This window comes from Harpegnathos saltator, unplaced genomic scaffold (assembly GCF_003227715.2).
Source record: "Harpegnathos saltator strain DR-91 unplaced genomic scaffold, Hsal_v8.6 scaffold180, whole genome shotgun sequence".
In the NCBI taxonomy this organism is placed as follows: domain Eukaryota; kingdom Metazoa; phylum Arthropoda; class Insecta; order Hymenoptera; family Formicidae; genus Harpegnathos; species Harpegnathos saltator.
In genome coordinates, this window is record NW_020229962.1 from 175282 (window position 1) to 198649 (window position 23368).

At 37.9% G+C, this 23368-nt stretch overlaps 3 protein-coding genes across 4 annotated transcripts; 1 reads left to right on the forward strand and 2 right to left on the reverse strand.

The window, feature by feature from the left end:
• Positions 1-15636: 15636 nt before the first annotated feature.
• On the forward strand, positions 15637-17699 carry LOC105192624 (filamin A-interacting protein 1-like). 2 transcript variants are annotated; one of them, XM_011156878.3, is made up of 5 exons: positions 15637-15717; positions 16107-16444; positions 16528-16611; positions 16891-17202; positions 17356-17699. In XM_011156878.3, the coding sequence occupies exons 2-5, from the start codon at positions 16148-16150 to the stop codon at positions 17578-17580; spliced, it is 918 nt and encodes a 305-aa protein (XP_011155180.1). In that variant the 5' UTR covers positions 15637-15717; positions 16107-16147; the 3' UTR covers positions 17581-17699. The 2 variants fall into 2 exon arrangements, with proteins under 2 accessions (XP_011155180.1, XP_011155179.1); XM_011156877.3 differs by having other exon boundaries at positions 15665-15717; positions 16135-16444.
• On the reverse strand, positions 17077-20164 carry LOC105192625 (uncharacterized). Its single transcript, XM_011156879.3, has 6 exons — positions 19793-20164; positions 19184-19422; positions 18782-18998; positions 18574-18660; positions 18374-18500; positions 17077-17264 (listed from the first exon to the last, which is right to left on the reverse strand). The coding sequence occupies exons 1-5, from the start codon at positions 19833-19835 to the stop codon at positions 18379-18381; spliced, it is 708 nt and encodes a 235-aa protein (XP_011155181.2). The 5' UTR covers positions 19836-20164; the 3' UTR covers positions 17077-17264; positions 18374-18378.
• A 1311-nt stretch (positions 20165-21475) lies between these two features.
• On the reverse strand, positions 21476-23092 carry LOC105192626 (stress-associated endoplasmic reticulum protein 1). Its single transcript, XM_011156880.3, has 3 exons — positions 22801-23092; positions 22167-22236; positions 21476-21550 (listed from the first exon to the last, which is right to left on the reverse strand). The coding sequence occupies exons 1-3, from the start codon at positions 22882-22884 to the stop codon at positions 21513-21515; spliced, it is 192 nt and encodes a 63-aa protein (XP_011155182.1). The 5' UTR covers positions 22885-23092; the 3' UTR covers positions 21476-21512.
• Between the last annotated feature and the right edge of the window lie 276 nt (positions 23093-23368).

Genomic DNA, 23368 nt, shown 5'->3' on the forward strand with positions numbered 1-23368 from the left:
TGGAGATTTGGTCCAATGGTGGAAATGGTAGTGACGGTCAAAATGGCGGAGACGGTAAAAACGGAAGAGACGGGACAGGAATTTCTCATGTAGATTTCATGAGTAAATTCCCAACCAGTGGAAAACTTATTGGTAAATTCTTGATTAAAAACTTGAAAACGATAGTACATAATATACGTTCTTTAGGACAAATAAAAGTATCGTGGCTAAATGGTAATAATTGTTCAGTAGAAGATATAATAAAATGCGATGAAAGATGCAATGCATACTTAGAAGCTGTAACCGAAGACGGTCAAGAAATTTACTTTTCTTCCTCATTCGGTGGCCAAACTTTCGTATTATATAAAGGCTCCGCAGGATGTCCCGGAGGACGTGGGGGTACAGCCGGTTTAAGTGGGCAAGGAGGATACCCCGGTGAAATGATTAGTAGCGACAAAGGTATTGTCGTAATTTCCAATTCGGGTAAGAATGGCGAGAATGGCGAAGAAGGTAAATGCGGTACCTATGGGAAAAATGGCTGGGACATTGCTTTTATCGACTGGGCACTCTGGATGGACGGAACATATTACGGTATAGAACAAAACAGGAAACTCAACTTGAGTTATTATGACAACAGTGCTTCAGATCGGATATACGTTCCTTATCGTGCCAAGAATTCCAATTATGCGTATGCAAAAATATCAGAGACTAGCATCCCGAAACCTGCAAGCACGACGTTCACAGAGAAGGACACTTTAATGCGCTCGGAACGTCAAGCTCAAGCCGAGAGGAAGAAGAATATTTCGCAGAAACGTATCTTCACGTTGTACTCTCAATATATGGTCGACACAAACATCGGTTTATATCAGAATATCCAGATCTACATGCGATATATTGAGAAACATGCTTTCGAGAAAATAATAAAGAACAGAGACAGGCAGAAGGAAATATCGAAGATAACTGTTACGCGTTCAAAACCATCTTTGCAAAAAAATTCAAAAATATGTAACACAATTTCTCAACTGTTTCCCTCAACTGAGCCTGAACAAGCACATGGGAAATCTCTGGAAGATTTACTGAAGGGTTTACGCCAAGCTTCATTAAATGAATGGTTTGAATTAGGAAATGAACAACTGGAATATTCTCACTTTAATCATTTGTTTGAACTTTACGGACAGTTGGAAAAGAAATACGCACAAAGAAAAAAAGGGACGAATGACAATGCATATGAGATTCAAGCGCAGTTGAAAAATATTGGACAATTCTTAATTAAAAAGTATCGTTTAGCTGTTCTACAACAAATCGCATTACAAATAGCCGGATATCGGAACATTGTCACTAATAAATTTGAATCAACACCCAAGAATATGATAAAGTATTTTCGAAAGATCAAATGTAATCCGCATGTTAACCTAAGTCCGCACAAAGAGTTGGGCAATTTGCAGCAGTACTTCTTCGAGGATAACGAAACACAACGCAACATGATCTCGGAATTTTGCACAGAAGAAAACGTAAGCAAATATCATGAGGCTTTCAAATTTTCCATTGCATCCTTCGTGATAGACGAGGGTGAAGAAGAGGAAGCGCATTCAAGCGCGAAAAAGTATTATAAAGAATATATCAAGTTTGCCCGCAAGCAAGAGATAAAACTGAAGAAATTTTACGAAGAATCGAAACTCGATGCAGGTAACGAAATGGCAGGTCAGTTCATCCGAAGTTTAAATAACACAATTGTAGAAAACAAATTGAAGGAGGATGCGAAGAAAGACAAACAACTGAATGAGCTTTACGAGCGATTTACTAATATGTTCAGTGAACGTTTTATTTGGGAAGACTGTATGAAAGACCCGAAGATACTTGAGGAATATGTGCAACATATACAACTTCATGGTCCATTGTCGCCAAGTTATCGAGAATTGTTAGCATACATATTCAACATTAATATCTGCATATATACCACGGATCAAAATAACCAGTTATGTTTGTTAGACGTACATAATCCGCAATCTACAGATGTTATATATCTCTTGTCCACAAACAAGAACTATATGCTCCTGAGTATCAATCAGAACTTCCTCGAATTGGACATAGAACGTAACGGCAAAGCTAATCAGTGCGCGAAAATCATCGCAGAAGTGGAGTCAATGGAACGTAAGGTAGACCTCAATGAGTACATGCAGGAAGGATTGTTTCTCCCTGGAAATAAAGAGGACAACAGTGTGAGCTCCACTACCAACACAGAAATCGACGAGAAGCAGGATATATACTACATAATACGACACTTTCCCTGCTCCGAACAGAGAGAGAAGCTACGATTCATGCTGGACAAGATATCATCCAAATACACTGGACAACATGAGATTATTCACGCTTTAGCCAAGATTTTCTCATGCAATGGTAGACATATTAGCTACAACGAATTGTATTGTCTGGTGAACGCCGTACTTAATTTTGTCATCGAGGATCGTCCTGGCCTAAATATATTTAACTGGATAATCATGGCATATCCGCAGAAACAATGGTTAAACGAAATTATACTGTTAAAGCTCGAAAATCATTTTCAAATGTTGTTGGACAAGATACACGAATGGAGGCAATATTTGGCGAATATTCATGAGAAAGAAACTCTGTTACTAATGAGCTTCAAATTGGAGCAGAGAAAATCGAACAAGGCCTTCTCAACGGAATGTATAGGAGCCATTTTGTACTTGCTGAGTAATATTTCAGAACGCGTGCCTGGGCTCCATGAGCTGGAATTATCCGAGTGGCCGTATGCGATCAAGGAGAAATACTGGACGACCAAATTGTCCACGTTGACTGAATGGGAAGAGGAAGAATTGCAGAGGGCCTCTTACTACTTGTTATCTCTAGAGAATATTGCCGGCACTTCTCTCGTGGACGAATTCATGGATCTTCTTATAAGAAAGGGTGTCACGTTGCAGTCGAATAAGAACACAAGTGTAACAAACGAGGTGTCGTCTTACTTTCAAAAGAAAACCAGCTCGATAAGTACTCATGATTTTCTTCAGATTCTGTTGAATTTTCACAATGGAGAGTGGAATTTCTCCAAAAAAGTTCTCATCACGCTCAAGGAGTGCCAGATCAACGATTGGACAATCCAGATGAAAGAAATATTCCCTACTAACGAAGAAGATCGCAACGCGAAAAAGTTGATTGATTTGATCAGAGGCAACGGCAACACTTCCGCATATATTTTGAACGATTTGAATGCGATCAGAGATATTATTCAATCTATGAAACAAATGGCAGTGATGAGCGAGGAAGCGATCAAAGAAGAGATTGCAAGACACAAATCCAAGATAGAACGTTCCGAGAAGGAGAGTGATAAACTGCAGTATGTAAACAATTGCATGGCTGACTTGCTCAATCTGATAGACGACGCCATAAATATAAAGAAAAATTTCAGACTTCGCGACACGCAGAAACTTGCCATATTGGCGTTATTCAGGAATGAATGCAGCACCCTGATGCAAGTATCCACGGGGGAAGGTAAATCGCTAATCGTCGTGGCTTTGTCGATCTTGAAAGCGCTCTGCGATCAAAAAGTTGACATCATCACCAGCTCGTCGGTGCTGGCAAAACGCGACAGCGAGATCAACAGCGACATTTACGATCTCTTCTCCGTCAGCGTGTCGCACAATTGCGACAATGACGTTGAAAATCGGAAGGAGGTGTACTCCTGTAAGAACGTTGTTTATGGAGAGCTGTCTAGCTTCCAGCGTGACTATCTGCTGGATCGATTCTACGGTAGGAATATTCTAGGCGACCGTAGCTTCAAAAACGTCATCATAGATGAAGTGGACAGTATGCTGCTCGACAAGGGTAACAATATGCTGTACTTGTCCCACGACTTACCATGTCTGGACAAGCTGGAGTCCGTTTACGTGTACATCTGGCAATTGATTAATAGGTCTTTCACGAGCAAAGAGGAGTTTCTGCAGATTTTCGACAGCAAGGCGATCAGGCAGGCGGTCTTATGTAATATGTACGGCTCGTTATCGAAGGAAGACATTAAAAAGATCGACGCACATATAAGCGGACAACAAGTAAATACTATATGGGAACATTTGATCAAATACAATATAATCGATAACGATGGTTATGTGCTGAAGGACAACGTGGACAAGAAAGATATCATGAAAGTATTGTCATCGGACCTCAAGCGCTACGAGCGATATTTGATCTATCTGTTCGAACAGATTCCCAAGCGCAAGAAATTCATCATTATTCCTAATTACTTGAAGCCATTTGTAGTTCTGCATCTGGACGCTTGGATTGATAGCGCTAAAACGGCGTTATTCATGCAGGAGCGGCAAGACTACATAGTGGACGTTGACAGGAAGGGCAGCAGGCCGGATCTCAAGGCCAACATCACTATCATCGATCGTGATACGGGTACAGACCAGACGAACTCTCAATGGGACGAAGCGCTGCATCAGTTCCTGCAGCTAAAGCATGGCTGTAGGCTATCGATACAGAGCCTGAAGGCCGTGTTCGTATCGAATGTGCGTTACCTGAAGATGTACAGTAATCTATATGGCTTGACCGGCACGTTGGGCTCACAGCGAGAGCGAGATCTACTTCGAAATATTTATCAAGTGGACTTCGTTACGGTGCCAACCACGAGGATGAGGAAGTTCAAGGAGTGTAATCCGATCGCTTGTTCTAATCTAAAAGAATGCTATCAGCATATATGCTCGGAAGCCGATACTTACACGAAAGCAGGCCGATCAGTGCTGATAATTTGCGAGACCGTACAGGATGTGGACTCTCTGTATAGCGTGTTAGATGCCAAAAACATGACGAATTTACACACATACACGCGCGACTACGAATCTTTCGACGTGGCCGCTGAGCATCTACGCGAAGGTCAAATCATCATCGCGACCAATTTAGCTGGACGCGGCACCGACATTAAGATCACCGAGCAGTTGGACAAGGCAGGCGGTCTGCATGTTTGTCTCACGTATCTACCGAATAACAATCGAGTGGAACAACAGGCTTTCGGCCGTGCAGCTCGGTGCGGTAACAATGGTTCTGGTAGATTGATTATCCTGGGCTCACGGGATACGCAAAGTATCTCGCAGACGTCGCACCTAAAAAAAGAACGGGACTTTGAGGAGATTCGTCGCATCTCCGACATCAAGCTATACTATGAGACGCGGATAAGCATAGAGGAGGATGCTTTTCACCAATTCAAGGAGATGTATCAGCATTTGGAGAAAAATCTAAAAGACGAGGTATGTGATGAAGTGAAGGAAGTATTGTTGCGCAGCTGCCTGGACGAGTGGGCTTTCTGGTTGGATGAGAGCAGCAAATATATAGACGGCACATTGGGCGAACAGAACACAGATAAATATAAAGCGTCCCTCAGCAAATTGATCGATCGCTTGCAGGCATTGAAGTCGAAAGAAAGCAAAAACTGGGTACACTGGACTCGCGAACCTACTCAAATCATCAGACTCGCTAAGTACTTCGCACGAAACAACCAGCACGGCACAGCGATCGAAATGTTCGATCGTGTTATCAAAGAAGAGCCCAATTTCGCGGAAAGTGCGCATTACTATAAGGCCTTTTCGCTGATCAAGAATATCGATAAGAAGGATCGGGGCGCCTTGAAGGAACTCAAGAAAGAATTGCGCCAGGCGGCGAAACTCTTGGAGAAACATCGCGATTACGCGATAATGGCCGGAAATATCATCGACGCGCAGAAGCAGCGAAATCCTGGGATAATGCAAATAGATGCGTTCAAGGAGCAACACAAGAACATCAGCATTATATACCAAATCTTCTTACAATCTATTGATGATATGTTGGGTCATAACGTGACGTCGCAGAATTTCGAGAAGTACGATATCAATGAAGAGTTAGCCGAGACATTGTACCTTGACTTGATTAAAAACGACATTTTAAGAAGGCCAAGAGTATCGAAGAACATTGAGGAAGGTATTGTGAAGAAAATCTGCGAGCATCACGGAGTAATTCCAAAGGAGTTGAACGATTTTCTCATGAAGAAACGTGGCTCCTTTATAGGACAACTATTCGAGAAGGATATAAAGAAGTCTGTGAGAATGCCTAACAAGGAAGACTTTTGGAAATTGCTAGTGAAAGAGAAGATCTTGAAGGACGAAGTGAAGTACGTGAAGATTGTCGTAAAGAAGCTGCGGAACATCGATCCGTCTCTGTTGAAACCGCTGAACAACATGATTGAGCAGAAGGAACTGGAGGAGCAGACTTTGAAATGCAATGAACAACAACTGCTCCTCCACACAAGTGGCGCCGCCGAACAGAACAACCAGGATAGGGACGAGGATATTATATTGGAGAAGGGACTCTTCAAGAAATTCATTGGAAACGACAAATATAAGATACTGAAACGTAGAAATATTTTCATTTATAATAAGAAAGCGACCTATGATGCAGGAAAAGTGCAGGACGTGATCTTTCCGTGCTTCGACTCGATCATCGTGGAGGATCTGACCAAACGAGATATCTCGAAGAAAGATGCGAAACTGATTCTAACGGATCTGGTCAAGCAAAGGATCTTATCGGATGGAGAGGAGGGCCTTTATCGACTGGTTATGTCTTACGACCAAATCGCAAATCTACAACTACCTTCTTGCCCCATCTACGAAAGCTTTGTGATACAACTGTTGAACGTTTGCTTCATGTACAGAATAGCATTACAGAAATTGGTAAAAGATTTTCAGGACGAAACGGTACCCGTTATCCTGCAATTAACAACCAAACCGCACCAATCGTTGATCTGTTCGTTAATAGATGAGAAGATCGTCAAACTCGCCAAGGTATCCATTAATAATGATAATCTGGAGAGCAAATTGCAGAACATGTACGAGCGCATAATATGTGGGAAAGATGTTTTCATGCAAATACTCTATAAAAACAATCTAGTACCGCAGACGAAGAAGGATGCAGAATTATTTAATTACATTATCCAGAAAGGGTGGATCGACGTGATGGAGTCGATGGAGGAAAGCGTAATTGAAAGTTTCAAGGGCCAATTGACAAATCATATAGAAGGCGCGAGCAAATTGCTAAACACATCGGCAGAAATAGCTACAGGAACGTGGCAGCCCAAGGTATCATCAACTCTAATGTACACTTATTATAGTTTAACAGCGGAGGAGCGAGAGAAAATCTTAGTGTTTGTAAACGGTGACACTCTGAAATGTGCAAGCGAAACATCTGATTACGAAGGACCGACGGAAACTATCAAGACCATCATAGACGCTCACAACCACTTCAGTAAGAAGGCCACGATGAAGAATATCGTCAACACTTTGAAAGCTTTGAAAAATGCGTTCAAGGGCTTGGACCTGCCAGACTGCAGCATGATACCGCTATTGGAGCATGTCGAAACAATCGGATCTTTCAGCAGTGGCGATTATCCGAGTGAAGAGCTAGACATCTTCGCAACAAACGGTTTGGGTGATCTTCTGGTAGCTCAGGAGCAACTGTGGAGCTGGAAGATGATATTCAGGTGCGCTGCGGTCGTCGTGTTCGGTATAATGCAGATCATACTTGGTAACATGATAGAAATGTTTTCGGCTGGCACTATGCTATGTTTGGCCGGCGCCTTAATATCCGAAGGTATGAACGATATCTTCTTCGCAATCTCAGCTTTTAGAAGGGGCTCCTTCAGCTGGAAAAGCTATATGCATCATAAGGTAATGAGTCTGGCGATCACCGGTTTGACGTTCGGCCTTGGAACAATGTTCTCGTCCGCAAATAAAACCTCGTCTTACGCAAACAAAATTATCGGATTCGTTTCGACGGCCGGTACGAAAATCACCACGACGTCAGGTAAACAGGTGTTCAATGAGCTGATGCGCAAGGGCACCTATTTGTTGACGAAAAAATTCACAAAGCGCATCGTGATGAGCACCGTGCAGAGCTTCGCGTTCAGTCTGACGAGCGCAAGTGTCGATTGGGTCGTAGACAAGTATCTGCATAATCTATGCCGAAACATCGGTTTCTCCATGATGGTGAAGATCGACCAAGTCGTAGAGCAGCACATCATGTCCGACACTTTGACAACAGCGTATCAAACGTTGGGCCGGCAAAACGCGACAACAATGATAAGAGACCTGACCAACGATTATTTCGCAAGCGGTATTACCTCTGAATTGTCGCGTATATGTAGCAGGCTAGTATACACCGTGATGAACGTCGTCAAGCAATCCCAGTCTGTCCATTCAGCGTTCGTCGGCTCGTTTAAAGTGGAGACACTGCTAGACCTGATAGATCCGGCCAGCACGATTATGGAGAAGATATCTGTTCTCTACGATCTAGGAAAGATGACGGACAATATGCTGAACGAGTTGAACGAGCGTCTGCAAATAAAGATTAGCGAATTGAATGAAATTAGCACAAGTATTCAACAAGACCAACGGAATTCGGCGGACGACGATGCTACAGATATGAGCAGATTCAGGTACGATGTCATATCAATGTGGAAAACGACACTGCGTGCGCGAGCCAGCCAGGTGATCGACGAGAACATCGTCAGGCCCATCATGGACACCGTCGCAATGGTGATAGTGAACTACGCTAGCAGCCAGATAGAATCGATGTACAGCGATTACGAGGAGCACAAATACTCCGGCAGGTTTCAACAGTACAGTCAGGAATACGAGATGCAGGAATTCAGGGACATGCCCGAACAGGAGCGCAAGCAGCTCGAGAAGGAATATCACAACAATCTGCAAAATTTGTTGATGAAGACCCGCAATCCCAAGTTGTTCGCGGACATCGTGCGCGAGAACGTGCCGATGGACACGACCTATGTGGCCGCATGTCTCCCGATTCTTCAGCGTATGCTGGAGAATCAGGGGTATGTCAAAGGACTGACCCTCGTCGTAGATGAAGCGTCCGATCTATCAGAGAGAACCTCAACTATGTCGGACGGTGAACAAGGCACAGTAATTAAGATCTTCTTGAAGGACGGTTACTTTCAGGTTAGTAGGGACGACAGTGGCATGAGCGACGATTCCAAGAATTGTCTGTATGACATGCTCTGCCAATATATACCTGGCCTAAATAGCATGTCGGCGAAGACGTTCAGGGAAGAGATAGCGAAAGAAATCGAGGCCAACCCAGGTATGCAAGACCACTTGTCGTACGGAAAGCATCAGTACAGGATAGGGTTCGGCCTGATTGGCGATAAGAAAGTCGAAGCGTTTCAAGAGAGAGATTCATGGCGGAAGATGACAAAGAAGACACGAAAGATTGGACACAGAACAGTGAATACGACATGGATCTAACTGTAAATAAAGTATTGAGCAACAAGGAATTATAGGAGCGATGTATGAAAGCTCTGAATGCAATACTTCAAAAATGCTGCGACTTTGTTGGAAAATACGACGTGAAAAGGAGATTCATTAATCTCAGACTGGAGGATTCCGAACCCACTCTGTACGACACGATACATGTTGTTGTAGAAATGAAAACCGAGTTGAAAGTGCTTGTACCCGGGACGGAGAAACAAATGGAAACAATCAAGTTGGAAATTAATATCGACAATCCTTGCACTAGTGAATGGAGCATTGTCCGAAGGTTCCTTACGTCGGCTATAGAATGCAGCGATTTGACATTGGACGCATGCGGATATATATTAATAAATGAAGAAGGCAACTTTTTCCGCATCGAAACAGTAGTAATATTAATATGGCAAGTCTACGTGTTGGAGAAACGATCTCCGACGATCAGCAAGTTTTTCGCGCGAAACGATATACAGAATTTCGATCAATCAAGCATGAAAGATCAAAAATTCGTCACATTTTACTAAGCGACTCGATTAAATGTTCACAGAAAAAGGAACTGTCTGCATTAGAAATCATTTCTAAATGAAGCGAAAAGGTATTATGTTAAAGTACTTGTTGTTTTCTTTATTAACGTTCCTAATCTTGATATGTGATATTTGATCATATCTTGATTTGATCTTGATATATGATGCGATAGTGAGATTTATTTTAATTTTCTTTTGAAGATTATTAATAATCTTAATTGATACATGTATATAGTTTTAATATGCAAATAGTTTTGATATGCATAATCTTTGTTACTTTTATATCTATGTGAAATATAAAAATTGTCTATATATATGTCGTATTTTATATTAAATTTATATGAATGTAATTTCTTATATGTGTATGTGTTATTTTAAAATATATGTATAAAATACTTCTTTTGTTTAATTTTATTTTCTGGTTACTTATATACCTTTAATGATCGGAACACCTTTCCTCCATTTTCCATTATTTTATCTAATAGATTCTTTCATTTAAGACGCTTCTCAAAAAGTTTAACAATTGAATCTTTTAGAGGTCTAACCGACTAGCAAAATATATTATTTCTAACTACGATCGCTGAATAAATCCTGGATCTTATAGTATATACAGGGTTCTCAAAAAGTATTCGAAAGATAAAATATCTCGAAAACAATCAGTTTTTGGAAAAAATATTTCAGGCAAAAGTTGTAAGGTTTAAAATGATCTATTTACTGATCTTATCAGTTTGATCTTGGCTAGCGTCAACAAGGTCAGGGCAAAGTCACCTTGAACTTTTCAAATAGAACGCCCTACTTTTTTTGGCATATTCTTATAACATTCTTATAACATATTTCAAGAGTTTTCCAAAACACTACAACAAATTATTTTTTTGTTAAGTACATCCCGAGTTATGAAGCTTCAAAGTTACAGTACCGTCGGCATTAGCATTACCCAAGGTGTACCGCGTGGAGGTTGCACGATCGGATTTACACCTCTTGTGTGTGTGTGTCGCGCGCGCGCGCGCGTGTGTGTGTGTGTGCGTGTGTGCGTACGTGATCTACACACACACACACATTTTCTTTTAATTTATTTTAACGTATAATTATAATTAATAGTATAATCTAAGAAGCAAATTTACAAGCGGGATAATGAAAATAATTTAATAATTTAAAGTTCTTCCGGCGGTGCAAGAAAGAAGTTACATCGGTCTTGAGCGACAACTATGAACGATGTCTTCAATTTCTGCGAGCGCAATTCTGCGGTTGAAAAGTGTTTATTTTAAGGCGACTTTAAGAAGAGTAATCATACTGTAATTAGTCAATTTCTTACTGCTTACGTTTTACTACATACCCGTACTGCCATAGAATGGATCTCCGATTTCCACGTTTTTTTTTTAGTCTGCGTCCTATTGTTGTTCTAGATATAATATCGCGAATTGATGGAAAGCTGTTTTCTCTAATAGAATGAATTATGTTATTATCTACTTCCTCCGTCATTTTCTTCCTCCCGTATTGAATGTCAGGATGTGCCCTTTCGCCTCATATTGTCGCAATATGTTGTAGACTGTGCGTCTCTACAATAGAATGTACTAATAAAAAAAATAAAAAAAATAAAAAAATTTTTTTAAATTAAAAATTAAAAAATTAAAAGTTTAAATTAAAAGTTAAATTATACAGCGTACGAGGTGTATAATTTTAACTTTTAATTTAAACTTTTAATGACATACCAATCGTCAACTTTGTTCAAGACAACTCTGGAGTGCATACAGCGAGGGTTGTCCGCGATTGGCTGGTTGCACAACCCAACATCAGGACGTTGGAGTGGCCAGCAAAATCGCCCGACCTGAATGTCATTGAAAATCTTTGGGGCATGATAGTCCAAGAATGGGATCCACTAACCACACGTTCACGTGAAATTCTCGAACATGTTTTGACTCAATGGGAACGTTTTCGTACCAGGCCGGAATTATTTCAAAATTTAATAAGATCCATGCCCCAAAGATTGAATAGTGTGATTGACAACAACGGAGGTGTCACTCGTTATTAAGTGCACCTCCGAGAATGTATTATGATGTATAAATGTTATATGCGATATGGACAATCCTCGGTGAATGAATGATGAGATTGAATGAACAGAATGAGTCTGCAATGAGTGTAGTGTGAAAGGAAGATGAATAAGGCAAAATCCATCGATCAAATTATAAATTTTCAAAATTTTTGTAAAAATGTACACGAACCTCCCGTCATTTTACTTCTCGTTCTTCTACCTCTCGTCAAACTCTTATAAAACTTCTCCAGAAAATGGTGCGTATTTATTGAATCTATTTATCTATCTATCTATCCATCTATCCATTCATCTATCTATCTATCTATCTATCTATCTAACTATCTATCTATCTATCTAACAAATCACAAAAATAAATCACAGTTGGAGAAATCTAAGTCCAGTAAAATGGATATAATGTTGAAGAGCGCAACGTTATCAAAACGAAAGACGAGCAAAACCGAGATTACGTTATCCGGAGCCAAACGGTAGCGTTAAAATCGGAGATCCATTCTACGGCAGTACGAGTATGCAGTAAAACGTAAGCAGTAAGAAATTGACTAATCACGATATGAATACTCTTCTTAAAGTCGTCTTAAAATAAACACTTTTCAATCGCAGAATTGCGCTCGCAGAAATTGAAGACATCGTTCATAGTTGTCGCCGCGATGCTCCACGCGAACAGAAGTTTCAGCCGAAAGAGCTAAAACCGAAAGACCGATGTAAGGCTGCACCGCCGGAAAAACTTTGAATTATTAAATTATTTTCATTATCCCGCTTGTAAATTTGCTTCTTAGATTATACTACTACTTATAATTATACGTTAAAATAAATTAAAGGAAAATTTATACATGCAACGTCGTATATAATCTAATCTTTATCTTTATTAATAACACGCAATATATTTACGGTCACCGTGTATTGTCACTTTCGTCTCTTGTTAGGACCGAATACCGCACATATATGTCAGCAGTAGCTATCATATTTGACAGCTAGATGCGCAGCAATTTCACTCGATAAAAAGTGTGCAAACCGTTTTGCATATGAGCATACACTTCCTCGTACTATCTCATTCCCATTATTCGCTGGCGTCAGCCCTAGTGACGTCAGGCTCCGTCTATTCATACTATGTCTATGGTCGCAAGAAATGCCGTATTGGCCGCTTTCAATTTCTCTCTGCTTCCAACCAGAAATAGTAGGAGAATGGCGTAGGGGCTTACTTCAACAGGCCCAGAGCCATATATTGATTGAAGGAAGGAAGGAACCAGAAATAGTAGCACTTGTAACTAGTAGTTGCCATCCGTTGTAACTCGCAACTATTGGCAACCTATTCTGCACTGGCCTGAAGGCATCCGCCTGGCGCTTTTTTACGCCGGAGGTGAGCGTTCGAATCCCGCCGACGATTTTTCATGTTTCTTTTTTTTCTTACCTCGCACATTGTTTGCGACGGCGCGAGGGAGTGGAACACTCTTATCAGAAGGGTCGAAGCCGAGTCGTTAACTTGTGGTTAAATTTTAATAAGAGGAACTTAATCCTTTATCGCGACGGCGATATTGAAATTTCGCTATAGGCCGCTTTCAGAGAACAGTAGCAATGCACATCCGAAAACGCTGAACTTTGTCACGCGGGAGGCGACGGATTCGTTCCTGGGCAACCGGCCACGGTCGTGTGGACGCTTGGAACGAGGGCTCAGAATTCTCTAAATGAGCGAGCGCGTCGCTCGTGAAAGTGCCAAGATTCGTGGCGAATACTTGGACTGAGAGTTCGCAAACTTCCCAAGGAGACGGCAACGCAGTTTCTAACAGTCGAGGTCCTCGACGGACACTCGGAAAGACAGAGTCCCCTGTTCCACCCGGAAGCGATCGAGATCGCTCCTGGCGCGTGGAAACGAAGTTAACTCCACTAGAAATAGTAGATTCTCACCATAGAGCCTCTAAACCCAGCAGGATGTATTAGGCACCGCAAGTCAACTCAGCAGAGTGTAGATTGCGTTGGTTTGAATCTGTACTACGCGCAGAACGGCTCTAAGAAAGTTCAGAGCAAGTCGATAAGGAAGCGTGCACCGACAATAGTGCACAGGTAGCGCCCTTTGATCAGAACGGCAGTTGCCGAAAGATTAACAACGAACTAAGAACAAGAGGAAGGCTGGTCAGCGGCGGCGGTTCTTATATACCCTTATTCGCACGAATTCGACTTCGCGAGAGCAGCGCGTGCATGAGAGTCCGAAGCATGCGACGCGTTGTGGATTCGCGAGGGACTAGGCGGCTTCTCTCCTGCCCATGCCGACAAGTGGGCCGACGGAAAGCCGCTACTGGCATGACGTGACCTAAACGACGGCTTAGAGTCGCGAACACACATGCAATTAATGCTTTTAACTTATAATTAATATATTATTCATATTTATTCCGTTTTCATGCAGATAAATAGAGAATTATAAACAAGGAAGTTCGAGGCTTTTTTAACGTAAAATATAAAATAGAAACATAATTTGCAATTCTTAAAAAGGAATATATTTTTCTTATATATCATAAAATTGTATGCACGTCACAAGGTAGAAACATTTTGCAAAATCTATGTGTCATAAAATTCTATCATATCGTCGCAATGTTGAGAATGAAAAGTTGTATAAAAATATTCGAAACATAAATATTTTTTTGCACCAGGTACATACAATAAAAGAATTGTATTGTTCACAAACGAACTTTTGATTATGGATGTTGCCTAGAAAATATTGTTGATTAACGTTATAAAAAATGTTTCGACTTCTGCTAAATTGGACGCATACCATTCATATTGCAGCATATATTTGAATCCTGCTGCTGATAATAAGTAGCGAGTAAGCGATTGTATGAGAATCGCATTAACTCGAGTGTTCAAATTTATAGTTTAGTCGTATAAATTTTGCAAATTGGAAAGCTGTTCTCTCATTGGATATCGAACGTCGTACATCGTATGCCTTGCCTTGGTGAGAATCCTCCATTAGGATTATTAAACCCGTTATTTTGATTACATTTAAAGTGTTCGTTACAAGTCGCCACCATCTCTATTGGGCTGCGTTCCGAAATTCACTGCCAGTACTGAAAATACATAGTTTATGTCACATATACTATAGAATTTTAGTGCTAACAGTGAATATCGGAACGCAGCCCTGAAGATTCGAGGTTGTAAAGTAACTGAATAAGTCGACATATATTAAATTTTTAAATATATCCGAACACATTAAAATACTTTTACTTTACCAGAAAATAAGTAAATAAGGAAAAATAAGTAAAATTCAACTGTCTGTAATTTTAATGAAAATGACGATAGTGAAATGATTTAAAAAACATTTTGCGCTTAATCCAATTTTCCAGATTATAATAAATGCCGAGATATGAGTTCAACGTGATATAACGATCATTCAATTTTATATCTTGATTGAGTTTTTCTACTGAAAAATTATTTGTATCAGGAATATGATGAATATATTTTCAAAAGCAAATTTTAAATTTTCTTATATTTCAGCAAACATTGTACTAAGTTAACACATTATAAACATAATGAAAATTCAATTTTAATAGACATAATGGAAATTCAATTTTTATTATGTACATAAAATATTATTTTGTAATATTGACTGTAAATATAATAAACAGTAAGTAGGAAACTACAATGCGTAATTAAACAATTTAACATATTAAATGACGGATATAATACACATAAGAATAATTCCATATTAGTATAAATATTTGTTATAATATATAAATATTTTTAATGTACAAGCAGCATACAAACGAGCAATGCAGCTTAAAATAGAACGAACGACGGACGTCCAAAAATACTTTAGCGCTCTTGCTTAGTCGTTGAAGAGAGTTGTTTCGGATAACAGTGAAGTTTAGCAGAGGTATTTTAAGAAAAAAATACTTGATACTCGTACATACTTCCCGATAAATTCCCATCGACGTAAAGCAATACATTCGCGACCGCAGTGGCAGTTTTTATTGAAAATTTGCAGGCAAATTGATCGGTGTTTCAACGATTTCCGAAATGTCGACATTTTATCGGAGCACTGCGTAACACGCACGCTGAATACATCATAAATATGAAAGAGCGACTGAAATTAATAACGAGCAACATCGCATTTGCCTGAAATACGGCGGAGAACGTGATTTGTGATAAACGAAAACAGAAAAAATGAAAGAAGCATTAGTCGTTCTTTCTATCAGAAACCAATATTCCGCGATTTCTCTATTGTCTTTGCACCACCGTACTGTACTAATTGACAATTTACAGCTGAATCGAGGCTACTTCATCCTTGCAGAATTATATCCGAAATGGAGGGACCCGTTCCTGCGGCTGGCGGAGATGCACCGGTGGTCGAAGCCACGAAGACCGACGACTCATCGTCACGATCGACGATCGCGATAAAACCGACAAACGTCGATATAGCGCAAGATGTAATCGGATCCGCGGGAGAGAATTATATGTCAACGGAAGTAGGTGCAGAAGCGAACGCGCCCGTCGAAGGAGTCGCTGATTCCGTCACGAAGATTACAAATACAAATGCAAAGGATCCTGAGGAGGATCCTAAGGACGCGATCGCGGCGATACAACTGCTTGATAAAGACAAGGTACGGTACGACTCCAATTAAGCCAAATCACGCGCAAATGATCCTTTCGAATGGCTATTTACTCAGTTTATCGTTTCTCGTAGACCGACGATAACTCGAAGCCAAATATCGTGCATACGAAAGGCGACAATGTGGCCTCAGTGTCGCAGTTGGAGGAGAAAGTCAGGGTGAGGAAAACCTCGGAAGACGGGGAACGTTCCTGGAGAAACGACTCACCTCGCAGTCTTGTGAACCCAGTTAAATCTCACATTTAGCGAGGACCTTGTCGAGAAGCTTGTCGAGCCACTTTCTGCATTCTTCGCGTGCACTTCTACCTCCGTATATTAACACGCTCCACTTGCTGGATTTTACTCCTTTAATATAAACCGCGTCTTCCTGTAAATGTCTGTAGATTCTTCAGTTCTCTTCATGTAAACTTTAACGTTGAGGATCCTTATGATCGACAGAACAGGACGAGGGAGCGCGACATTTATCGAAAGAAGTTGGAAGAGACGGAGAAGAAGCTAGCTACTTTGCAAGCGACCTACGACGCGACGACGCGTCAAGGTGGCGATGAGACCAGCCTGCAACGATCGGTGGAGCAGCTGCGAGGCCAATTGGCACAGACAGCGTTGATGTACGAGGAGAGGAATCACGTGGTTGCGAATCAGGAAAATCAAATCAACGCCCTGAACAATCAAGTGACTTCGCTGAAGGAAGTGGTATCCATCACGCGCGACCTACTGCAGATCCGTAATATGGAGGTGAAACAGCTTCAGGTAAGCCGAATGATCTCGTCAAATCGCTGACGACGTTTCGTAAACAGACAATATAGCTGTACCTGCAAAAAGAATGCATGTTTTCTTTATAAGTAATAAGACGAATTTGAGTGACATAATGGAATTTAATAGCTAAGATATATGATATTATAGGCAGAAGTCGATAGTATGGAGCGGAAGATAACTGAAGAACGTGATCGACATAACGCGATGATTAGCAAGATGGACACGGCGATGCGATTAAATGCTGATCTCAAAAAGGAGTACGAAACTCAATTGTCCCTGTTTCAGAGTCTTCGAGAGAAATATGGCGAAAAAATCACTCTGTTGTCCGAAGAGAAGAGAGCCCTCGAAGCGACAACTACTACACCTCAATGATCATGTATCACAAACTTCTTAATTACGTGTTATAAATATCTTAATCACGTGCTGATCAAAATCGTTGGCGAGAATTTATTTTGTAACGATTATTGCGCTACTGTTTAATATTTATTAAACGATAAGATATCAAAAGAACATGGCCGTTACAAGATGCAAATGACGTAACTGTTTTAATTTCTATATGCTATCTAATGTAGAGATAACACCGAATTCAAAAATTATGGAAATAACTGTTTTTCAATATTAAAAAAGAAATATAGCTTTGTTGGAATATAATAAATGTTGACATATTTTAATACTTATAATTTAACTTCAAATTTTTAAAGAAGAGCTAATGAATCATGATATATTGTTTTTAGTATTTTTAAGTATTTCTGAATAAAAGCTCCTTATTGTTTTTGTTGAACAAAGAAAGTATAACCAAACAATTAAACAAATATTGAACAAATATTTTCTAATACTATTTTATTAAACATCCATTTTTAACTAAACTTTATTTTTTAATTCTATTGTACTAAACAGTCATATACATACATATATACATATATATATATGTATATATGTATATATATATACGTATAAATATACATATATATCCATATAAATATATATATATATATACATATATATGTACATATGTGTATGTGTATATATATGTACTAATGTAAAAATATTTCTTTGATTATAAAGACTGCATTATATCACTTTAGTTTCAAACATTCACTCTACGATATTAAGTAAAAATTTAAATTTTAAAGTCCCATGTTAAATAAATCTTTTTTATAACTACCCCAATCACAAAGTGTCATCGTCGGATATATAGGGCAGCTCAGGAGATGAAAGATTTATATATTCCTCATCAAAGAAATTAGGAAAAATAAGTTTCGGAATTTCTACAGCTAGTAATGTTTCTGAATCTGAAACAAAAAATTAACAAATTACATATAAAACTCACAAATATATATTATATGATATTGATATTTATCTGACCTTTCTTTTCACAAGGTATTATATTTTCCTTTCCTTTTAAGTATTGATTTATGAATTCTTGCTCCATAGTTTCAACATATTTATGATCTATGAAACATAAATATTTTCGTAAGAATAATCCCATTAATACAATAGCTAATTGTTTATAACATAATGGTTATAACATAATTATTTATAACATAAATGTTTATAACATAATTCTACATACCAAATTCATATTGTGCATCATAAGGATGTGCTAAATTTTCTGGTTCACGAATTTTAACAAATTTCTTAGGAGGCAATGGTTTTTTAAAAATGTTATCTGCTATCTCTTCTGTTTTTTTATCTTTATTAATTTCTTTTTTCTCTCCTTTTGGAATTAATTTCTGAAATCCTTGAAATTCAACATTGCAATGTTTACTACTAGGAAATTCCCACTGTTCCTATAGAAAAAGATACATTATAAATATATATGTATATATATAGTAAATTTATTTTTAATAGAATATAGATATATATAAATATGCAATAAATAAATCCATTTAAATTATATATTTTATATGTTCATCATATTTTTAACATATATTAAAAATATAATTTCAGTTTCATTGCTTTTGAAAAAGATTACCTTTAGTGGATATGTTTCCACTTTGGATAAGGTATATCCGCAGCTATCTTGTTTTGTCTTAGGCTTTGAAATTTTTGATTCTTTGGGATTATATAAATTTCCTTTTGCACTAATTGGACGTGTGCTATGACATATGTTCATATCTGAGTTAGATCTTATTGATAAGCCTTTTGATTTCTGCCCTTTAGGCTTAAAGATAGTTGTTTTACATGGTGATGGCATGGGTATTGTTATCAAATCTGTATTATGAGACAATTGATTAGTTTATGCATGATACATTTCATGATACATGATTTTATATATATTAAATATATTTTTTAAAATAGAAAATAAATAAGAATCTTATCATAATTATTTTATTTTTGTATATTGTAATAAATAGTTATTATATTTATCATATACTATAATAAATAGTAATATAACAAATAAGACAACTGATATTAAAACTCATTCATTAACTTATTTCGAACTTATTTCAAAACTCACAGATCTTTTCAAGACATTAATTTATTTCAAATTCACAGATATTTCAAGAAATAAATTATATAAAAAGTATGAAGAAGAGTGTAGCTTATATATAAGGATATAACCAAATATGTGGATACTTACTATCAGGTTTGGAAATTTTGTTATATTCATGAAATAACGACATTTTGCAAACATACAATTAAATTTACAAATGTTTTAATTGTGGTTCTCTTTTTAAATAAATTATCGAAAGCCTATAATTATTTTCAATGTCTGACGTAGATGTAGATACAACAATCTTATCTCATCGAAGACGCTTGGGAATTAACGATCTTCTTGATGTTATGGTTGATAATATAGTTTGCGACCATTTTTCTGAAACGCCATCTTAAGGCTAATATTACATGCATCAGACGACAAGCTTGCTAGACGTTCCGATTGGCTATCAGATAGAGAATTTCTAGGGTGCCTAGAGAAAAAATTAGGCTCCTTAGAAATTTTTTATCTGACAGCCAACGGAATGTTCGATAAGTTTGATATATGTATAATATTAACCTAAGATAGTTTTCAGTAGTTATGTTTACAATTTAAAATTAGTATGTATGTACTATGTATGTACAATCCCAATGCCCAATAAAACTCTTATACTTAATTATAACTTATATTAAATTATTATTGTTTATTATACATTATCTTATTATAGCTTATACTCAATTATAAATAATTAAAAATTGTACTGTTACATAAATTGTAATTCATACAACAGTATAGATTCTTAAAGTCTTTAAGAAATTTCAAATTGATACTATTAAATATTACATAGAAATATTATAAGAAATAGAATCAAATGCTATTTATATACAACTAAATTTCAAATATCTACTAATAGCTATTGAACAAATAACAATAATGAACATAAGTGAAACATTGTATAGACATGTCTACTCATAACAAAGATCATGTTGGAAAATAGTTTGCAGTTGGGGATATCTGATATAAAAGTATAACAGAAGACAAACAAAGAAACAATCGTATAAAATGCAATCACATAAAACAATTTATACATATACTTATATGTATATATATTGTTACTTAAAATATACACATAAATATACACATAAATATATGTACCTATTTTACTTTATTAAAAGAGACAATGCCAGTAGCAAATGCTCAATATTATGTATAATATATATTTTTATAAGTATGATCACTCTATCTTTCTTCTTCATTCATAATAGGTAAGCATCATACAAAGGCCATTATAACATATGGACAACAGGAAGCTACCAACTGTTTACAGTGGAATGCTTTAAGTCTGTCTACTAGATAGAAACCTCCTGTGTCACCAGTTAGACAAGCCTGCTTAAGGAGAAATCCATACAATAAGTTGTTTGTGTATATACAATTATTTACTATATTTACCCATGGACGAAAGAATATATTTGGAAAGAAGCAATATACAACATTATATTAATAGAAACATCAATTTAAACGATCAGACCGTAATAAAACTTTGAAAGTGAGAATAATTATTTCACCAATTGCATTAAAACAGTATTTCTTTGATGCCATATGTATGCTAATACGAGCACTTCTTTCGTCTATGTGTAGTACAATTAAGTTAAACGTTTATAAATGCATTTATAAATATAAGTGGTATAAATAAATGTTTGAGCTTCTGCAGAAAAAAATAGTTTTCTAGCTACTATCCAGATGTTGTTGTTACGGTGATATTGCAATTCCCGTAGTATTTTTCTCCTTTTTTACAATCTGTATCAAAACGGTCTGTCAGTCTCTTCCATGTATTCATGAGTAAATGTGTTAAGATTAACAGCAGCATCTCTTTTCCTTAACATCTTCAAGCCATTCTGATGCTTTGGATGATTTGAAACACAGCTGTAACAGAATAAAAAATAAAATGTTACTTCTTAATTATAATTTCACATAAAATTTAAGAAATTAATTTAAAAACTCAAGTATATTTCTAGATACAAGTAATAAAAAAACAAAAATAATACTTTTTTTAACTGATATGTAAATCCTATAAATAAACTTATATTACAAACTTACATATCACTATTATGTATATATACATGTGTGTGTATATGTGTATGTATACATAGTGTATTAAAAAATTGACAAACTTTGCAGATATAAAAGAGATGAAGACTAATATTTTTTGTTAACAACACTTTTTATAGTCATTTACTTTTATATTATAAACTATTTTATTATTGTCTTAATCTAGCATCTATTAGCAGAGACTTTCATTATGAAAAAGCAAGTCACCTTTATGTTTTTTTATTTGTTTATCTGCAGGATAAAGATTTGATATAAATATTCCAGCATTCTTTGTTTATTCTTACACTTTGAAACTTTCAAATTAAAATTAGCAATGTTTCATTTTGAAGTTACATGACATAGATTAAAAATTTTGTAATTTAATTTAATTTTGTAAATTTGTCTAATTTTTTAGCATCTTATATGTCAGGATTATTATATGTATACTTACCAGATCCACAAACTAAGAAGAGAAATAGAGCTAAGAGCCAAGGTCCAACAGAAGATCCCTCTTGCGATTTCTAGTAAAGAAAAAATTCCTGTTGATTTAACATAACCAGGTATAATCATCCCGAAACAGATGGAACATACATGTAAACAATATTGCGACGTATAATTATGACAGCTGTCCATTGATAGAAACAGATGGAATATGCATATGGGTAAACTCGAGCGATAACTCTCGACAAAAGTGCGATACATATTGTAACAAAGCAAATATCGACGTTGACTTAAAGCTTGTACAAATTCATTGCAACTGAGCCTCTCTATAACCTCAAATCGTAAATTAGGCTGAAAACTGTTTTTATCCGAAGATAAACATACTGACGACGGACAATCGTCAATTTGTAACGACCCCACGATCGCAAAGAACCTACTTTCACTTGATTCGCCCTCCTTCCAAAACCATATGTTATTTTCCCCTTAAATATCCGCTACATAAAACCGGGCCTCCCGTGGCGCGATTTTCCTCCTATTTCTTCGAACGGTACAATCGACGATTCCACGATCGGCTTGACGTGCGTTCTTCGTCGTTTCGTCGGCGAAACCCGTCTTCCGCGTTACCCTGACAAGCGAGGACTCACCGATGATTTGGGTACATTGCCGCGCAGCGTGATATTCTTCGTCGCCTTCTCGTTGGCGATGCGCATTCTCTGTTTCGGTGCCATCGTCGTCGTTTGGCGAATTCCTTCAGATTAGAGGAGCTTCTGACAAATTGACAAATCGTTCTTCGCGCGCGCACACACGTATGCGTATACGTCCAAACGTGCCCAGCGTCCTCGAACGTCTACAACGACGCGCGTATGTTAACCGGGATGCCCCGCTCCGCGACGTTCGTCGACGTGTGCGCTGTGTGACACGTGAAACTGCGCGACAGCTCGGCTCCTCGTGCCACACGTCACCACGTTGGTCAGTTGAGCGAGTCCATTTCGTTCCTCTGCAGCTGTCATCGCTTCAAGGGAAATTATTCATTATCGACGACGCGTCGTCAGTTTAAGTAGATACAAATATGAGTATCAGTCGTCGTTGATCGCGGTTGAAAGTTCAGCGGATGTTCAGCGTGGAAAGAGGGTCAAGTGGCCGCCATATTAAAGTGGGTGTTTCAAATCCTTTAGGTGTCAGACGGATCCCCGGATGAGAGATGCTTTGATG

Bases quoted from the DNA above. Each gene is read 5' to 3' on its own strand.
- LOC105192624 (XM_011156878.3), top strand. From the start codon at position 16,148: ATGGAGGGACCCGTTCCTGCGGCTGGCGGAGATGCACCGGTGGTCGAA. The intron at 16,445-16,527 runs GTACGGTACGAC...CGTTTCTCGTAG, and splicing joins AACTGCTTGATAAAGACAAG to ACCGACGATAACTCGAAGCC. The intron at 17,203-17,355 runs GTAAGCCGAATG...ATGATATTATAG, and splicing joins TGGAGGTGAAACAGCTTCAG to GCAGAAGTCGATAGTATGGA.
- LOC105192625 (XM_011156879.3), bottom strand. From the start codon at position 19,835: ATGTCGTTATTTCATGAATATAACAAAATTTCCAAACCTGATA. The intron at 19,423-19,792 runs GTAAGTATCCAC...CTCATAATACAG, and splicing joins CAAAATTTCCAAACCTGATA to ATTTGATAACAATACCCATG. The intron at 18,501-18,573 runs GTCAGATAAATA...TTTTTGTTTCAG, and splicing joins AATACCTTGTGAAAAGAAAG to ATTCAGAAACATTACTAGCT.
- LOC105192626 (XM_011156880.3), bottom strand. From the start codon at position 22,884: ATGGCACCGAAACAGAGAATGCGCATCGCCAACGAGAAGGCGACGAAG. The intron at 22,237-22,800 runs GTGAGTCCTCGC...TTTCTTTACTAG, and splicing joins GCAATGTACCCAAATCATCG to AAATCGCAAGAGGGATCTTC. The intron at 21,551-22,166 runs GTAAGTATACAT...ATTCTGTTACAG, and splicing joins CTTCTTAGTTTGTGGATCTG to CTGTGTTTCAAATCATCCAA.